This window comes from Heterodontus francisci, chromosome 1 (genome assembly GCF_036365525.1).
Source record: "Heterodontus francisci isolate sHetFra1 chromosome 1, sHetFra1.hap1, whole genome shotgun sequence".
Taxonomy (NCBI): domain Eukaryota; kingdom Metazoa; phylum Chordata; class Chondrichthyes; order Heterodontiformes; family Heterodontidae; genus Heterodontus; species Heterodontus francisci.
In genome coordinates this window covers 184,694,513-184,714,811 of record NC_090371.1, presented here as the reverse complement: position 1 = coordinate 184,714,811, position 20,299 = coordinate 184,694,513, and the positions used below count along the sequence as shown (strand labels likewise).

General features: G+C 44.6%; 1 protein-coding gene across 1 annotated transcript in view; it reads right to left on the bottom strand.

Moving 5' to 3' along the window:
* prss12 (serine protease 12) overlaps positions 1 to 20,299 on the bottom strand; it is a 224,670-nt gene that overhangs the window by 57,282 nt on the left and 147,089 nt on the right. The window contains exons 8-9 of the mRNA XM_068017768.1: positions 18,550 to 18,691; positions 11,583 to 11,788 (exon numbers count right to left, since the gene is read on the bottom strand). Of these exons, the coding sequence (XP_067873869.1) occupies positions 11,583 to 11,788; positions 18,550 to 18,691 (348 nt within the window). The remainder of the gene's footprint in view (positions 1 to 11,582; positions 11,789 to 18,549; positions 18,692 to 20,299) is intronic.

Here is a 20,299-nt window from a genome sequence, read left to right as displayed (position 1 = left end):
GAAATCAAAAAGGAAATTAGGAAAGCAAAGAGAGGGCATGAAAGAATATTGGCAAGCAAAATCAAGGTGAATCCAAGGATGTATTATCAATATATCCAGAGTAAGAGGATTACTAAGGAGAGAGTAGGGCCCATTAAAGATCAAAAAGGTAACCTATAGGGAGAGAGGAAGTATTAATGGGATTAGCATCCTTGAAAATAGATAAATCACCAGGGCCGGATGAAATGTTTAGGCTGTTAAAAGAAGCCAGAGAAGAAATAGCAGAAGATCTGACCATCATTTTCCAGTCCTCACTGGATATAGGTGTGATGCCGGAGGTTTGGAGAACTGCTAACGTTGTACCTCTGTTTGAAAAGGGAGCGAGGGATAGACCAAATAATTACAGGCCAGTCAGTCTAACCTCAGTAGTGGGCAAATTATTGGAATCTATTCTGAGAGACAGGATAAACTGTCACTTAGAAAGGCACAGGCTAATCAAAGATAGTCAGCATGGATTTGTTAAGGGAAGATCTTGTTTGACCAACTTGATCAAATTTTTTTAACATGTAACAAGGAAGATAGATGAGGGTAGTGCAGTTGATGTGGTCTACATGGATTTTAGAAAGGCTTTTGACATGGTCCCACATGGCAAACTGGTTAAAAAAATAAAATCCCATGGGATCCAGGGAAATGCAGCAAGGTGGATACAAAATTGGCCGAGTGGCAGGAAACAAAGGGTAATTGTTGACAGATGTTTTAGCGACTGGAGGGCTATTTCCAGTGGTGTTCAGCAGGGCTCAGTACTGGGTCCCCTGCTTTTTGTGGTATATATTAATGATTTGGGCGTAAATGTAGGGGGCATGATCCAGAAGTTTGCAGACGACACAAAGATTGGCCATGTGGTAGATTGCGAGGACAGCTGTAGGCTGCAGGAAGATATTGATGGTCTGGTCAGATGGGCAAAAAATTGGCTATTGGAATTCAACCTAGAGAAGTGTGAGGTGATGCATTTGGAAAGGTCAAACAAGGCAAAGGAATACACGATTAATGGGAAAATACTGAGAAGTTTAAAGGGAGTGAGAGACTTTGGAGTGAATGTCCACAGATCCCTGAAGGTAGCAGGACAGGTCAGAGTCAGAGTCGATAAAGTGTTTAAGAAGGCATATGGAATCCTTTCCTTTATTAGCTGAGGTATAAAATATAAGAGCATGGAGGTTATGCTGGAACTGTCTAACACATTGGTTAGGCCACAACCTGAATACTGTGTGCAGTTCTAGTCACCTCATTACAGAAAGGATGGAATTGCACTAGAGAGGGTACAGAGGAGATTTACGAGGATGTTGCCAGAACTGGCAAAATGCAACTATGAGGAAAGATTGGATAGGCTAGGGTTGTTCTCCTTTGCCCATGAAGGCTGAGGGGAGATCTGAGGGGCCTGGATAGAGTGGAGGTGAAGGGTCTATTCACCTTAGCAGGGAGGTCAGTAATGAGAGGGCATAGATTTAAAGTGAATGGTCGAAACATTAGAGGGGATATGAGGAAAATTTTTTTCACCCAGAGGGTGGTGGGGGTCTGGAACTCACTGCCTGAAAGGGTAGTTGAAGCAGAAACCCTCAACTCATTCAAAAGGAGTCTGGATATGAACCTCAAAATGTTACCAGTACAGTATGCAATAGACTATTTGTTAAAATGTTTATGATGTTAGGAACTTGCTGTATTTCTAAACTATTATAAAGAAATATTTACTACAGTAAAGCTTTCTTTTCCCTAGGGGGGGTAGTGTGATGGAATCTGTAGCGTATTAAGAATTGCATTGTGCATTTTGTCCACTTAAGGTACATATACCATCAGAGGGGCTCTGCAAGAGAATAAAATTAATCCATGTTTTTAAAGCACATACAACAATTCTGTGTCTCTTACTTATTCCACAGATCAGGCAGATGAGGCAAATAGGCAAGAGTGGAGTGCTAGCAAGCAGAAGAAAGTGAAGACTGAATCCAGGAGCTGTTTCTGTTATTTAAAGTAGCCGACTAACCAGACTCAGCCATACAGTTCCGAAGAAGGGTCGCTGACCCGAAACGTTAACTCTGCTTCTCTTTCCACAGATGCTGCCAGACCTGCTGAGTGATTCCAGCATTTCTTGTTTTTGTTTCAGCCATACAGTGGACAGGTTGTTTCCGAAGGACTCAGATAAAGGGAAGACTGGTAAATTCACGCCATCAAGACCGTCGTGAGAAGAGCTGAGGAGGTTCTGGAGAAGTGCATCTTGTGGTGAAGACCCCACCCATGGAGTTTGGATAGAGAGAACTGCAGTCAGAAGAAGAACAGTGACTAAATCCTTGAAGAAAGAAATTGAAAATCTACCCGTGGAACTTCAGAGTTGTGAAGAACTGTGTGACTGTAATTTAGTGCCATATATGCTGAGTGGACTGCCCAGTGAAACCGTGAAACCCATCTTTGTTGTATCTGATAGTTAAGATGTAATTTGTAATATAAATATAGACCGTGATCTGTCTGTTGCTTCATGTTTAATTTATATTGGTTTTGGTTTGAATGTCAAAGTAAAATTTATAAAATTGAAATCTCGTCTGTTTAATTTTGTTTCCTAAATTGGGGTCAATCAGTAGATATGATTCTTTTCATTTGTTGGTGGTCTCCACAGGGATCATAACATTTGGCCAAAACCTTAACTCTGTGCCCCCTAGCCCTTGTACTATCAACTAATGGGAACAACTTTTCTTTCTCTACCTTATCCAAATCTGCAAATCCCCCTTCAATCTCCTTTGCTCCAAGGAGAACAAACACAGCTTCTCCAATCTAACCTTGTAGCTAAAATCCCTCTTCCCTGGAACCATTTTGCTAAACCTCTACACCTGCTCATTCTTCCTAAAGGGTTGTGACCAGAACTGAATGCAATACTCTAGTTGTGGCCGAACCAGAACTTTAAAAAGGTTTAGCATAACTTCCCTGCTTTTGTACTCAATAACTCTATTTATGAAGCCCAAGATCTAATGGCAGGGCAGGCTGCACTGGGGTGCAGGTTTCTTCATGTTATTTGGACTCCACATGATTGATTAATGGGAGATGCACTTCTGCATGTCAAGACTCGTCCTACCAGTAGTTCTTCAATCCTGAACACCCTGTAATGGTGCAATATCTTCATGCAGCATGTAGTTCAAGAGCTGTCAAAACTTGCCCAGTGAGACAGACAAGCTTGGGCGTCAGCTGAGGCCAAGACTACTACATTTTGGCGCGATCAAACCTAGCTGGGGGTCAGAAGAGGATTGGAACAGAAAGTTGGGTTGGAGCTCAATTCTGATGCTTCTTTCCTGTTGATAGGGACTAATTGAAAACCGTAATTCTTCATGGCTCCAAAATTTAAGACACAAAAGTAAATGGTAGAAAACTCCTGTTTTAAAATCCAAATATTTGGGTCTGGATATTTACAGGAAGGAAGCAAGGCAGTGAGGGAGCATGATAATGGGATTGGGGGAAACACAGATATCCTGGAAATGTGAAGATCCTACTGAATTTAACAGCAAGACCTCATTTTAATTATCTTACTCTATTTCCCACTCATACGATTGACAGCCTGGCCAGTCACAGGCTGGGTAAGCTAACAGCAGAAGGCCATAGCTGAGAATGATTAGGGAAGGTCCCCGCCAATCTGGAAACTTGCCCACTCAGCATTAAATTTAAATACAACTACACTGTGTGCCCCTGATTTAAATGTTATCATGTGCCTATCGAGTGCAGGACACAGGCATGCCACACAACTCACCAGTGTAAAAATGTCAACAGGGTCTGATACAGCGGGTTGGGATCACATTACAAAATTTAACATTTTAAACCCCCTCCACTAACCCCACCCCGCCTGCACCAACCCTCTCACATCCGTCATGGGGGTTAAATTCCCCTTACCCCTTGAAGTTCAGAGTTTTAGAAAATGTAAACAAATTGGTCTGTCAAACCAGTTAGGTGGCTGAACTTAAACCCATGGTCATTGGAGTTGGGAGTACAACACGGTCCCACTTGAGCTAACCAACCACCAGTAGGTGTACTTTTGAAGGATTTCCTAGTGCACCAAAATGAAGAAGTGGTGTCTCATCAGTATCAGTGAGCTGCTAGTATGATTAATGATATCATGCAAATGCACTGCAGAGGCACAAGACCCAATTTTACGAAAGTAGCAAAATCATGCACCAAGGAAAAGTTGGTTGGCTGCTTTGGCCAAGGTAGCCCACTGAGCAGTGAGATGACAGTTTAGGGTCAGCTCATTTGAATAATTAGCATAGGCACTCAGCACATTTCTGGCCTTATGCTGGAGAAAAAATAAAAGTTGGCCAGCAACTTAAATTTAAAGGGATGTAAGCCCTCAAGGGTAAGTGGCTGCCAATGGCAGCAAATGCCTGCACCAAGGTATTATTGTGGGCAAAGTGATACGTAACTTTATGAAATGGGTGCAAGGAGTTTTGCTTTTCAGGCGAGAGGTTACAGTCACTTGCAATGATCTGTTCAGTACACTGTTGTTCTCTGCAAATCTCTGCTCTTGAAAACCCTGATAAGTTGTCGCAGGCCAGTCTCCAAGAGAGTGTGGCAACCTCCTTCTTGAAGTGGAGGCACCAAAGACAGGTCTCCTCTGGCATGCCCGTGAAGGAATGTCTAGGCCAGCAAGTGTCGCTATTAGGCTAGGGGCATGTGCGTACATAATGCATGAGATATAGTTCCTCTCTTGTTCCCTGAAGAAATTCTTTACCTCTTCCAAATCTAGTAGCGTCATTGGAATCCCAAAGTAGTGCCCATGCTGCCCATGTTAACAAGTGTGATAGCAGCTGGAAATGAGACAGTTATGAGACATGTGTTTGGAAATAAAAGTTTTGTAAAGCAAAACAAAAATAACATCAAAAGCAGTCAAAATCTTGCAATAAAATTGCAGACGAAGCAATAGAATAAGTGAAGAAATACTTCATGACCAAAAATGGACAAATGATTCTCACCTTTAAGGAGCTAGCTGCTGAATGCCAGGACACTCACACATTGCAGTTTCTGTTTTAAATCACCCAGCCGCACATCATGGGGGAGGTGAGCTGAAAGCCGCAAGATCCATTCTCGGAGCCATAATGAGGTATCCTTTTGCCATCAACACGGGGAATTTTATGCAGTCTGCCATGGCGGATTTGGTGGCATGTAGCGTGATATAATTAGGCGGGAGGTGCTTTTTCGGATTCCTGATGGCAGGATATTTTAGAGGAATTAAGTCGTCGGCGGGTTTGTGGTATTTCGGGGCTCCCCCAGCACGGTAGCAGATTGCAGCTTTGCATTCATTTAGATAACATGAATACTCATTACCCTATGCATTGTTATGATTTAGTCCTACCTGCCAGATTAAGTGAACAGCGAGTGATATTCCCCCGCCACCCAGGTCACGAATGTTTCAACGTGGCGTGCAATAGTCAGATTTGTGCAGTTGAGTCTCAGCACTGTACTCTTCTCTCTTTAACTCATCCGCTAAACCAACATCAGCTTTGGAATGGATGTTTGCCTCCAAGGTCAGCACCATCAAGAGTGAATCATCTCGGGATGATGGCAATGGCATGGGCAGGGGCAACATGGAGGAGCAGGGCAGGATAGTCGGGGAGGCTAGGGTGGGGTTGATTGGGTGCATGGAGGAGCAGCGGAGGGTACTCAGGAAAGGAAGGGTGGGGTTGATTGGGTGCATGGAGGAGCAGCGGAGGGTGGAGTGGAGCGTCCAGGTTGTTGAATGGTGCTGTTGATGGTGAAGATGCATTTTGATGGCTGCGGAGGTGATGGGTGGATTAGATCTGTACAGTGTGAAGATATTTGGCAAAGGCCTAAAGGGAGGGATACTGGCTAGCAGAGGGAACAGTCACAGTCAATAGGGTCAAATGGATTCAAATGGTAGGGGGAAGGCCAAGACTAATGGGTGGGTATTCGACAGCTTCATATGCAGGGAAACGGGACTCAGCAACAATGGTCAGTTGAATGTGAGAAGGTTCAAGGATGAGAGTTGGCATGCCGATAGTAATGGGAGTAGGAACAGGGGGAGGGATGGCATGATTACACTGTGCATGATAATTGGGGGAGTTCAATTGTAATGGAGGGAAGGGTAATGGTAACATTGGATGGATCAGGGTGATGGTTCAAGCTGGAAGGTTGCAGGAGGAGGTTGGAAGGTGGGAGACTTGCCCTGATTTACACACTCTGCATCTTCTCCAATGATAATGGGAACCACGTGGACACTCAAGGATTGCAAGGAGAGTGGGAGGAGGCAAACAACAGTGGGTGTGTCTTCTACCTGGCTGCAATTTGAAGGCAGGTATAAGGGAGCCTCTCATTGCCTCAATGCTTCAGCTCACTAGCAACAGAGGGCTGAATCGCCATGCTCTGCTTATTTATTGTTCAGAAAAGCCAGTGTCTCATACACCCAATTTGTCTAGTACAGAAAGAACAAAGAGGGAGACTAAGGAGGGCTCTTTTCCCTCAAATCATGATGCAACAGGCAGAACAGAAGGTGAGAATGCTCTGAATGATAACATCCACGAACGGCATTATCGAAGACGGGTACTGGCACGTCATCGCATCCTCGGGACAAGGACAAATTACCTACAAATGTCAGAGAGGCAATGCCAGAGATGATGTCACGTGAAATGGTCACAGAAATTTGCAGGATCCTGGAACATGATCTGCAGCTGCTTGACTTTGGTGAGAATTCCATGCCAGTTGCCCTCAGGGTGACTGCTGCACTCAATTTCTTCTCCAGTGGCTCCTTCCAGGGATCCACAGACGACATCTGTGACATCTCACAGTCTGTGACCCACTGGTGCATCAAAGAGGTGACCAATGCCTTTTCTTGACGTGCCAATGATTTCAACTATTTGCCTGTAGATGAGGATAGCCAGGCAGCAAGGTCTGCGGTCTTTGCCGCTATCTCTAGATTCCCTAGAGTGCAAGGGTTGATCAACAGGACTTATGTGTCCATTAGAGCTCTCTGGGACCAGCCTGCTGTATTTGTTAATCCAAAGGCTTCCACTCTTTAAATGTACAGCAAGTTTGTGACCACAAGAGAAGAATCATGCATGCTTGCGCATGTTTCCCAGGGAGCTGTCATGACTCATACATTTTGAGGAACTCCCAGCTGCCAGCAATTTTCGAGCAACCAGCCGAAGCCGAAGTGAACGGCTAAATCCTTGGTGTTAAAGGTTACCCGTGTTGTACATGGTTGATGACACCAGTGCGTCATCCCTAAAGCTCTGCAGAAGAGAGGTAAAATGTTGCTCACGCATCCACCAGAGCCGTAATTGAACACATTGTCAGGCAGGCCCCCACCTGCCAAGAATGAGGCACATTAATCTCGCCACATGGACATTAAATTTCAAATTGCTGCTGGAAAGAAGAGAAGGCCTGTTACAAGAAATTGCCAGGCCCCTGGCCAGAAAAACGTTTTTGCATATTAGCAGATAGTGTTGGAACAAAGGAGCTATCCCCTGCTCCCATACAATACACAGAACAGGCCAAGTCAAACTAGTTGATCACATGATCACCCTGCTGGCCAAAGTGGGGAGTTTTAAATTGTAGAGACAGTGTTTGAACTGGCAGAAAGCTCTTGGCTCCTGGATTGTAAAGAGCCTCTCCTGTCTGCTCCCATCTCTTTCTCACCAGCATCAGAATCCATTGAAGACACATGAACACAAAGAGAGAAAAGTCTCCTGCAGTGAACAAGGTTTAAGAAGAATATTGGGCCCCAACAAAAAGCAAGATCTACCTACAAGTAAGGACTATACAATGAGCTCATAGACCCGTAAAACAAAATTCTTCAGATATTGCCTCAAACCTTTCCACTTTATCTTTTTCTGCTCTTTTCTGTCTCTATTTGTATGTGTGTATCGCATATGCATGTTAGAGTTAACTGAATTAGAATTTAAGTTTAAATAAATTTCACTTTTCTCTTTAAACCTAAGAAAGCCTGTTTGTGCTCATTTCTTTTCTTTATAATTGGAAAGCGGTAAACAAGGATTCACCAAGGAGGAGCTAAAACACTGTGTTTAAAAATAAAACCCTGTTACAGTAAGACCAGGTGAAAAAGAGGTCTAGGGTTCCCTTTCAGCCTTCACCTGGTCTTACTGTAACAGGGTTTTACTTTTAAACACAGTGTTTTAGCTCCTCCTTGGTGAATCCTTGTTTACCGCTTTCCAATTATAAAGAAAAGAAATGAGCACAAACAGGCTTTCTTAGGTTTAAAGAGAAAAGTGAAATTTATTTAAACTTAAATTCTAATTCAGTTAACTCTAACATGCATATGTGAAGGCTGAAAGGGAACCCTAGACCTCTTTTTCACCTGGTCATAACACCATCATTACTGAAAATGCGATTCCGCTGCCTTGACCAGTTTGGAGGGGCTCTTCAGTATGCACCACAGAGAGTGTCACGAATTATCGTTGTCTGCTGTGCCTTGCACAAACTTGCAATTAGACACAGCAACATTTTGCAGGCAGAGGAACACCAGTCTTCCTACAATGAGGATAACTATGAAACCAGGGTGAGGAGGAGGACAACAATGACAACGATGCCATCACCAATATGAGCCATGGAGAGACATGCAAGCGGCATCAGGAAGAACCCAATTTATGCACGTTTCAGAAAACAATAAGCCACATCATCAAAGGAACGTTGGAAGGAGAAATATAACAATACCCCAGAGAAATTCCCTTTTGTATGAGGTCTTATTCATCCCTCTAATCTTAACAATGCATTGCTGCACTTTCATGCAATTGGAATTTGAAATCATCTATGGGCTACGATGAATATGACTACGCACCACTGCAAGCAGCATTAAGTTATGACCATAGAAAACAAAAGCAAGGCATGACAGTATTGTAAAAAGTTATTAATCATCAATAGTAAAACAGCCATCATTGAAGAGTGAAGGATGAAATTCCAATGTGATATGAACACTGGACATTTCCTGAGCTGCCTTGCAAACATCATTGCAGTCTGGCCATGGGCCTGCAAAAAACTTCTTTGTATCCATCTGCAACCAAGCAAAACATCACCGAGAGTGGATCAAATTTTGCATGAAATAAAAATGTTTTAATACATCTTTGCATTCATTAACATTTCTACATCACCCGTGCAACCTTCGTGCTCAAAACAGTTTCCATTTCTTTTTTCCCCCACTATGTCTAGGTGCTACCTCAACATTAGCAGCTGAGGTGGAGGCAGTCTGCTCAGTGCACTGCCCCATTGCTGTGGATGACCGTGGCTGGCGTCCTCTAGAGGAACGGGGCCTTGATGGATCCATCCTACTGGGGGTCTGCAGCAATGGTTCTTGAGTATCTCCTGTGTGCTCGCCTGCTGGAGGTAAGAGGGTCAATGTCGGTGGGGGGAGAACAAGACACCTGGGGGGTGTCCTGAGAGAAAGGCCCCGGGCAGCTGTCACGCTCTCCTCCTCCATCTGTGTGCACGATGGAACCTGCCTGTCTCCCTGAGGGGAAGGAGCACCTGGAGGGAGGTCCAGGTTCCGCATCCCCCTCTCACTTAGACTCTGCTCCATGGAACCAATGGCAACAGCAATGGAGTGCAGGTCAGATCGCATATGGCTTGAGTGCTCAACCAGACTCACCACGGAGCTCACCAGACTCTGAGGAAGCCATACGCTCAAATACCTGGGACATGGCAGACGTCATGTCATGTATTGCATGGACTCCTCCATGACATGCTCAAAGTCACGCATAACCTCAGGTATCTCCGACATATTTTACACATGGCTTTGCTGCACATCCAGCAGACGTCTCGTAGCAACAAACTGGGGATCATCATGAATGTGGGGCTGAACAAGGGCCTGGTCCCCAGCAGTCCTTCGATTGTCAGGGAACCCGGCTGGCGCATGCTCTCAGCTGCTGGGACGTGGCTGTGTTGTTCACACCAGCTTGTGACCCAGATTCCAATCTTATACCCCTCGAGGATTGTGTGGATGTATCTGCGCTGGTGGAGGTGGAAGAAGAGGCAGGCAACGGTGCACCCTCTGGGGCGTTGGCTTCTTCTTCCTCCCCAGAGGACGATTCTTGGACCACGTGGCGTTCTGCTGCTCACATGCGGGCACCAGAAGTGGAGACACAAACAGAGGTACTTCAAGCATGTGCTTCACATGAGGTCACACAATTTCCTTCAGTTTCCGCATACGGCTGCAAGAACAGAGGTGACACTTCATCCATACACCTTGTGGCTCCTGCCTCACCATCTCCGATCACCCTGCCTTCCTCTTCTCTCGCTATCTTAGAGGCCTCCTCCTCAGCCGTGGTCAGTAGCTTGATGTCAGGGACCCCTCCTCCTGTTCTAGCACACTCACGCTGTTTCTGGCTTCGTTTATCCTGCAACAGAAAGTGTAGATTTAATGACATGGCAAATAATGCATCACAACCATTGCATATATGTATCAATATCACTCATTCTGCATTGTCTTTCGCACGACACATCCAATCACATAAACAATGCCAAACTTCATCATTTAGTAAGTGGCACGAAGGCTTCACACGCATTCGACTGCATTCCTCACATACCCTCTGCCTTAAAGCCTCGCCAGGAGCACTTACCCTCACTGATCTGAGCAAGTCATTGATTCGCTTGCGGCACTGTACTCATGTTCTAAGGATTACCCCACGATTCGAGACCTCCTCCGCTACCTCCATCCAGGCCACCTTGGTGAGGTGGGAGGGTCTTCTGACTCCATCTGCAGGGAAGAGGACCTCCCGCCTTTCCCTGATGGCCTGGAGGAGAACCTGCAGGGAGGCATCACTGAACCATGGGGTGGGATGCTGTCCACTGGCTGCCATGAGATTTACCTTGGCTGTAGGGAAAATAAATGATATGAAGTTGGTGGAGACTTTCACAGAATAAGGGAGGCACAAACATTTTGATTTAAGCAAAAGCTTCAATTTAAGTTAGTCTGGAGATATTTACATGAAAGGAAGGCTGCTGATCCTTGAGGCTACAAGCACAGAATGTTTTATATCTGTGGCAATCATGGTGCTTGGGGCAGTGAAGGCAGGTTCTACCAATGAATTACCACCCCTTCCACATGATCTCAAGTGCTCCAAATGCCTGTCGCTGCATGGCTGATTTAAATACAAAATCACTTGGGAAATGGGATTTGTGGAATGGAGAGGAAGATGCAACAACTTCCAGCTTTGCCTTCAGGAATGCCGTGGCACTCATAAGATTCTAACCACAGCATCGGAAAATCACATCATTTGTTTTAGCACAAAATGAGGCCCTCTGTAAAATATGCTAGTCCAATGTCTCAACCTGGGCTTATCCTTAGGGTCTGGCTTGGCACCGACAGCATAAGCTCACAAAATTGGCCCTTTGAGGTAAAAGTAATTTAGCTTCCATTTGTTCACAGTTATAGTCAAGATCAGGTATCAACACAGGGGAAGATTACCTCTGTACACTTGGTGTAGCAAAAGTGTAAACTCATTTATAAAGAGGTATTTATGATTTTACTAAACCTACTGCTCAGAGGAAATCTTCCTCCACAATAATTATTTAAACAACTAATCTAGTCAATAGAAGTCAAAAATGTTCACCGATGTTGCCTAGGTTTCCTGCTTTTTTGCCACTATAGTCACAGATCACACCTGCATCCTCACTGTGTCGACAGTTGTGTGTTCCAATGTCTTGCTTGATGCAATTTGACAATGTTTGTTCAGTCCCAGTGCATTTCACATTATCCATGTGTATCGGCCCCACACCATCTCCAAAATAAGCCAGTGACCTTGCTTTGGCTGGGCCCCTTAAAGCAAAACACATGTGATAGTCAGAAGACATCACACCTTGCAACTTCTTTTATTGTTAACACATTTTTAACATAATTCTTTTCAAAGGAAATGTCACAATTTTTAAATTATATTTAAAGTTCTATATACATCAGTCATTGTCCACTGATGCCTACTTTGATGTTAATGGTTAATGTGGCGACACATAAAATACCACAAGACCTCAACAATGTTCGCTAAGGTACTGGAACTCACAACATTATGCCAAAGAGTAACAGAACATGGGATTTATGTGTCCCATGCAGTGTGTTCCCAATTTCATCTGTGCCAAAGGGAGATAGCCCCTGAATAGGGGCAACTGCTCCCTTACAGGAAGGTAGAATAAGGCTTCTGATGCCAGGCCATCCTTACTAATGGCTGGACATGAGAAGAATTGACAGAGCTCTGGGAGAAGGTTTCTGGCTTTCCTTTTTTGATGAGGATGGTGCAGGGAGACGTTCTACATGAGCAAGAGAGAAACATAAAAAATAACAAAAAAAAATCAGAAGTTAAAGAGTTTCTTTAACCCAGATTGCATTCCATTTTTCTTGCATACAAATAAGAAGATAAAGTTTGCAAACATTCTAATGCAAACTTGTTATCAATCTGTATACTGGTTTTAGGCCTTTCCCAGGGGATCACATAGCTCCAGGTAGGATGGGGAATTTATGTATTGTGATACGCAAGGCATCACAACTTATGGAACAGGATGGATGGTCCAGTGGGTCTTTTCCTGTCCCTCATTTTTGTGCATTTGTATCCACAAGCAAATGTGTGCTTCTGGAGCAAATGCAGAGCCCAGTAAATTCAGTGTCATACACCCTATGATTTTCCATTACTAATTTAAATGGAAAGAACATATTGGGCAGTACATCCATAATTTCCTGATTTGCATACCAGGCAAGCAAGGATTCCCACTGCTTTGCATTTTGCCAACATTGGCCCAGTAAAGCTGGCAGGGATTAGACTGTTGGCTGAGTGCTTTGAAACTGCAACCACAGAAACCAAGTCGACTATTCCGCAAATTATGCTGCCCAATAGTCAATAAAATGGCACCACATCTTTGATCTGAGGACAAAAGAAGACTCCAATTCTAAGCATTGACTATAAATTTCATTGCCTGGTAAACTACTGTTTCTGTAAACTGAAGAGAAATTCAAAATCATTTGCTCTCTGTATCCTACGATGACTGATATTGTTAGCTGGAAATCCCAGTAAGTCGATGTAGCACCTTATGGGTGGAGTCTTATGAGACCTGTGGAGGTGGGTTTGGAGGCAGGACCAGGAGAGAAATAGGAAAGGTCAATGTTGGGTCAGTGGCCTGACGTATTCCTGTCTCCAGGCGATCTTGCCAGAGGCAGGTAAGCAACAGAAGCAGCCAGCAGAAGCAGGTAGCCAATAATTACCAATTATGAGGACAATTAGGGGGATGAGGAGGACTCCACCAGGATCTTTCCAGTGGCAGTGTGGCCACCCCTTGCGTGCCGAGCCTGGAAGCTGAGTGGAGGCGGCCTCCTGGCAGCAGGCCGGGTGGCCATTGGAGCGGAGGCTCCATGCCCCACTGACAGGGGTGCGAGCAGGAAAGGCCCTCCGCTCTGAGGAGTCTACTGGCTTTGGCCCTTATCAGTTTTAATTTTGTTGCATTCCATTTTGAGGTGCCCTCAAGCTCTCCTTGCTGACTGAGCAGCGCTCATCTCTCCCGGATGCTTCCGGCCTTCCAAAGCTACAGGTCCTCTCCCACCATCCTTAACTGGATGGGGTTTCTGGAGGCAGTCTCTTAATTGGTCACCTCCAGGAAGATCTCGCAGGTAGGTGGGACTTATAGACCATCAGGGCAGGATCTGCATTTGTCCCCAATGGAAGGGGTATTTTCATAGATGGTAAGATTCTGTCGAGTGTAGCACATCTCAAATTTTCCAATGCCCGAGCCATGGGGCTCACACTAATGCATTTTGACCAAAAAAATGTTTAGCCTCTTTTCATCCAAATAATGCAATGGCCCTGATATTTACAGGAATATGGGGAGGGAACAGGTTGAGGGGTGGGGGTGGTGGGTGGCTTCCCCTATACTTAATAGGGAGGTGTTACAACATCTCTTTGAGCCTGATCTTCACGGAAAGCTCTACGTCAGGAACAGTGCTGCTCAAGGCTGTGGTTATCATGTCATCCAATTTTTACGCATCCACGTCCTTCAAAATCATCACTCCTGGCATTTGTTGCATCAGATAACCACCCCACCCCACCTTGCAATAACTACATGGCATATATGAATAGGAAAGGCTTTCATTGCAAGCAAATTCACAATGCCTTTATTTTGCAGCAATCCGTGGCACCACCATTAGCAAGTGGACTGAGTGCAAAACTAAGGCGTAGGAAGGTTGGATGCAAGTTTCCTAAATGAAATCAATTTGGGCAATCTCATCACAGTCTCCAGTAGACACAAGTCCACTAAATGGGAGATTAATTGGCATTAAACTGGCACTCGCACAATGGCCAGTGTGTGAAATTCAAATGTGATACTTGGCACAGCAGATGAGAAGGCGCAAAGGAACTAATACACATTTTTGAATCTGTATAGATTTGAACAAACTTTATTTTTCTTCCGGTGCTGTTATATTTAGGCTGGCGGTGTTTGATGCTGATGCTGAATGTGCAGCTTCCAAGTACTGACATCCTTAACCTTCATAGGGAAAAATAAATCAAATTGTGTACTGTCTATAAGAGGACTAGCTTCCACCTATGAGATGCACAACAGCAGTGGCCAGCCAGAGTGGAGCATATTTGCCAGATAGTACACTGGGCTTTTGTGTTGAGTTATGCTGAATGGGGTTTAGTAAATGTTGAAATAATTACAGCATATTTCAGCTCATTTCTGGAGCAGCTGTGATTGCCCAAAAGTAACTTAATTCTATTAAAAGCTGATGGAATTTCCTGCTGTGTGCTTAGTTAAAGTATTTTTACCAATCTTGTTCAAACAAAAGGGAAATCCCTGGGCAGGAAAACACTTCTCTTAAATATTATGACTGCTGTATCTGACCTTTTATATGCTTTTGTTTGACAAAGTAATCCATGAAGCAATCCGTGAACACTCACTATTTGTGAGTGACCATAAATTGACAGGCATTTGCATGCTTCAGAAACATTTGGTTAATGAGGTTCTGAGGAATCCCAGTTAGATTTTCTAACTTTGGGCAAGCTTTTGTCAACAGCGTGAGCACTGCCTATAAATTTGAGTGCACCGGGACTATTTTGGATCTTGTTTGCTTTTCTTTTGTTTTGGAACAGGAACTATTCTAAATTTCCTTTAAATTTTCAGGTGTCTGTGGATGCATTTTCCACCATGCAATAGTCGGTTTTGCTGTGTCGGCCTCCATTTCGGTTTCTGGTGGCCTTGACGTCCACCTTACTAAGAAGGGAGGGTGCATATTCATTTGAGGGTTTCCTACTAGCTGCATCATTAAAATACTTGCGAGGAGTTCATGAAGAACCAACAAATGGGCCTGTCCTGACCTATCAGACTTTCTGGCCATACCTGCCACTACCCCGGCAGCTGCACCTGACATATCAGAGTTCTGTCTTCACCTGCTTCTGATGCACAAGACAGGTTACCATGGAGCTGTGCAATTTGCTGCACAGTGATCGGTAACGTTAGTCTGGATCAGGAACGGCTGTGTCAATGGAAGTGAGCACTATCACTGCACAAAGTTTTCATAACATTGCATATCTTCCACACCATCTGTCAAATCAGGCAGATTCTGCAGGCGTTACCCCCACTATTTTTAGAAGGAAAAACAACTTCATATATTTTCCTCTGCAAAGAAGTCATCACAATACGCAGCTTCCACTGGATAGCGGGGCAAACATGAAGTCCCATGTGATACTCGCGGGCATCAGGCCATTTCAGGCCAAATCCATAGTTTTCATGAAGATAGAAGATTTATCATTAACTTCTAGGTGTTATTTCACCACAAAAATATCACTGTCCACATTAATGGCCATCATCCAGGAAGAAATCATGACGGAGAAATTCACCATTGCTGTAGCCGATGACAAATTTAGCAGCATGATGGCCTAATCTGCGAGTGCATTCGGGAGACTACTAATTTAGTCAGAGCCTTTATCAGGCCACTCTAGCAGACTCATAAAGCAAGCGTTAAGCCCCTTCAGTATATTAATGAAGGAAATCATACTTGTCTAAGGACCCTTTCGAGCAATTCAACAGGGCGGAGCAGATCAGGTGTTAGGCCTGCACTGCCCAGGTTTTCAGGAGTTTGCAAACAAGTTTTATTTTCATCGTGTCCCACGATTACCCCACCACTTCCCTTTCTTCTCCCTCCATCACCACCTCCACACACCAAGGTTGATGTCAGTGAGCCAAACAGACCAAATTGCAATCGGCGACATGTGAGTTGTCTGTGGAGGTGCGACAGATGCCCTAATTATTACAATGAGGTCCACAGCCCAAATTCTGCTTGGGCCTCTTCATGCATGCACTGGAAATGTTCTGTCTGTTATAGGTCTGAAAATGAGACATAATGAATTTAGCCACCTATGATTCCTTCATTGTGTGACACTCCAAGGTGTCCACATTATCTGAAGCCCACCCAAATTGCAACATATTTTTATCATTTGTCCCAGCTAAACCGCCATGGTGACGGCATAGCTTTTGTTTCTCCCCCTACTGCTTTGGTAACTGTCTTCACTCAATTTCACTCTTTACCTTAAATCTTTAATTCATATCCAATAGCCATTCTCTTTCTCATGGTCTTGTCCACTTCTGAAGTTTTGATCACTAGTGAAACTACATTTGACCAGCTCCTTGTCTCCTTTACCACCTTTATCCCTCTGACATCTTCCAACCCTGCGACCCTCACCCTCCACCCCTGGGAAAGAAAGCTACTTTGTCTCCCTTACAAATTCAGTCTTAAACTTCTACTTCCCTCTCTTTTGGATCTATACACACATCACAACATTATTGTCACTACACCTCCCATGCCTATGATTACATTTCAAATGGCTCCCTGTTTCTCAATCCTCTCATTTTCCTAGTACGATTCCAATTTTTGCTCCTTTAAGTTCGAGGACTACAATCTTGTGTGCACCTAGCACATGACTAGCCTAGTCAATCGGTGCCAGATCTGTCTCATCAGTGCTAAGCTGTTCTATGCCTCAGTATCTTCAGCCAAGTCCTCCTGAAGGTCAAGGATAATGCATGGTCCCTTTTCTTCCATGACTAACTACATTCTCAAATACTTTTACCTCCAATACGAAAGGCGGCCCGTCTGTGCAGGCCACATGCCAAAGAGCAGTCGCAATCTCAAGTGCGGCAGCTCATTTGAATAGCCGGGGCGGGCAACCCTCCACCCCCATCTCGTGGAAAGAGCGGGGCTGTCCGTCCCTGGCAATGGCATCAGCTGCCTCTGTGCAGGCACGGATGCCATTTTTAAAGGGCTGCTAGCGCTACCGGCTTATTTAAATATTTAAAGATAGATTGAATGAAATTAAATAAATACATTTCTGTTGCTCCTCTCCTACCCCCAACAACAATTAAATGAATTATTTGCCCTTTCCACCCAAAACACTTACCTTTACCATCTAATCTTCCCCCTGCAAAATCTTTAAACTACAACCCTTCCCACCATCCCCGACACCCAGGCCGTAAATTTGACCCCGTCCACCCTCCCCCGCTCCCGCACTGATAAACCTACCTCCTCCCCTCTCCCCACCAGCGTTACGCCTCGTTTCCCCGGACGGGGATCTGAAGGGGAGGGAATGCCGGCCGCTAGGCCGAAGATCGCGGCGGGCCATCAAGAGGAGGGTTAAGTATATTTAAATTAATTAATTTAATTGATTTAAATATTCAAATTGTGGTCCCGTCGCCCAGCGGCAGGGAGGTTGCCATGGTGCCTCGCCGCCGCCAGGAAGATCGGGCTGGGTCCTGCCAGCGTCGAGGTCCTTGACAGGCGTCATCCGGGGCCATCTTTAGGCACCCCCTCCACAACCCCTGACACAGATCCCGACATCGAGGGCTCCTTAAAATCCAGCTCCAAGTGTGAACTGTTCCTTCCGGTCTCCAACTGTAACTTCAGCTTCAGAGAAAAGGCATAAACGGTCATTCTTCCCATTTCTCCGGATTTTCCATCCATCTTTCATCAAAGTTACAGTGGGAGATTGGAAGAACTCCCACAAAAATTCCAGGTGCATCTTTTTAGCTGTCTCTGCCCCATTTAACTCTGCTCCCAACCTCACCCTGCAAGTTATGATGGTATATGAATAAGTCTGATTACAAATCTCTGAAATTTCCCATACTCACTGAACTTCCACTGAAGAAATAGTGAACAATTGGGAGAATTCTCATGGAAATTCCAAGTGTATACATTTTATACTTTGTTTTGGTTATGTTTTGCATATTTGTATGTTCTTATGTATGTTATGAGGGATTTTATTGCAAGTTATGCTATTATTTCAACATTTACCCATGCTTCCCTATACACACATAAACAGGCAAAAAAAAAATGCACAAGTTTCCATACTATGTCAGTCTTATTTTCCTGGAATCCCAGGAGGAGAAAATCTAATGTCTGAAAAAATATCTTCTGGCAGTCATTAATTTAAATGACTGGAAATTGCAATCAAATTTTTGACTTAAACAATTAGATAGGAGAATAAATGCTTTAAATTATTTCAAAAAGCTCCCCTGGTACATATGGCACCTGTAACTGATCTAGCATTTACTTACTTGTATCCCAGCTGACGGCAGACCACAGTGGCGTCCTTGTCAGTCCATCCATCATCACAAATGGTTCCCCACTGGCCATTAATAAGAATTTCAACACGTCCTTCTTTCTTATTTTCTCCATCCATCAGTCTGATAGGGGGGCCTGGTAGATGGTAAAAACATAAGTAATCTTTTCTTTCAAAGCACTATGGGCCTAAAATCCCAACTGGACCAGGGGAACTTGTTTAGTAAAATAGCCAGATGGGAATTAGAAAATGGTGGAACCTTAGTTTGCCATGATTTTGCCCCTTCTGTACCGTGGACAAATCTTTTGTACACAAGTGGCAGGCCTCAATGGAACTCTTGCCATCTGAAAGATGAAGCAAGTCCTGTTCAAGCTTCAAGTAAGGCCCCAGAGCTCTTGCAGTAAAGGTAATCGATCCAGGAGGAGATAAATTAGCTGGACTTTAGTGGCTCACCATTTCCTTAGGACTAATCTTTAAAACGTTGCCCTCTGTTGATTCAGCTCGTCTCAGCCCACTGCATGGCACCTCCAATTTTCCAGGCCTCCATCAGGTAGGGCCTCAAAGTTTCCCCCTTATAGACGCAAGCCACCTGTTCCACATATGTAGGTAAAGTGTCTTCACAATTTGGGACAGGGTCTGGATCTTCCTCCATTAGTGCATTTGACACCCACTCTGCCGCATCCTGCCAACAGAATGGGGCCAGTGGAATTTTGACCACCCCATCATTTTCTGAAATTGTTCTCCCAACCCCCGCAGAGCCTCACCCATCAAGAGCACACATGTGAATGATTGCATGATCCCTCATTCCCAACAGAATCAATGCTCTCAGGAAGCACATCACAGGAAATCCAAAAATGCATTTCCTGTCATTGCTGTTCCATGCTGGGATTGTTGGATTGCTGAATCATCCAAATAAGAGGGGGCAATTTTAACCTAATCAGTCCAGCTAGAAACAGACTGGATGGGAACAACTGTCCATTTTACACCCCACTCAATTATACATTCCATTGGGTACGCATAATTGGCATGTTTCTTTACTCATTCATGGGATGTGAGTATTGCTGGCAGGGTCAGCATTTGTTACCTATCCCTAATTGCCTTTGAGAAGGTGGTGGTGAGCCAACTTTTTGAACCACTGCAGTCCGTGTGGTGTAGGTACACCCACAGAAAAATGGATAATTCCTGCCGTGCTATAATGGGAAACTTCTGCAGCACAGAAGATCCAGCAAGGGGCAGAAGTGCTTTCAAAGATCAGAAATCAAGATCCACTGAGACTGTGGCCTTCAACGGGTAATTCAGTAGGGACAGAATGAAGGGAGAGAAGTCCTCCCCCTCCATGGTGGCACCTCAGGGCAGCTATGACACTTTCTTGGAGTCAGCACCACTTTCCCTGGAAGCAGCAGTAACATTCCCTTCTCAAGGGCAATTAGGGATGGGCAATAAATGCTGGCCTTGCCAGCGATGCCCACATCCCACGAACGAATAAAAAAAACTTTAGCGAAAAGAAGGAAAATCCACAGGGACGCCTCACCACCATTATTTGCATGCAGCAAATGGGGAAGAAGGGGACAGCAGCAGTGGTTGGAGTGGGGGATTGAAATCTTTGTCAGTGTGGTGAGGCTGCAGTAGGCCTCACTGTGCTATTCTCTTGCCCTTCCCACTGGGCAAGCTCACAGAGTAAAATCCCTCCCAAAATGTTAGCCAAGGTCAACTCACAAATAAGGATATCATCAATGGAACTGGAA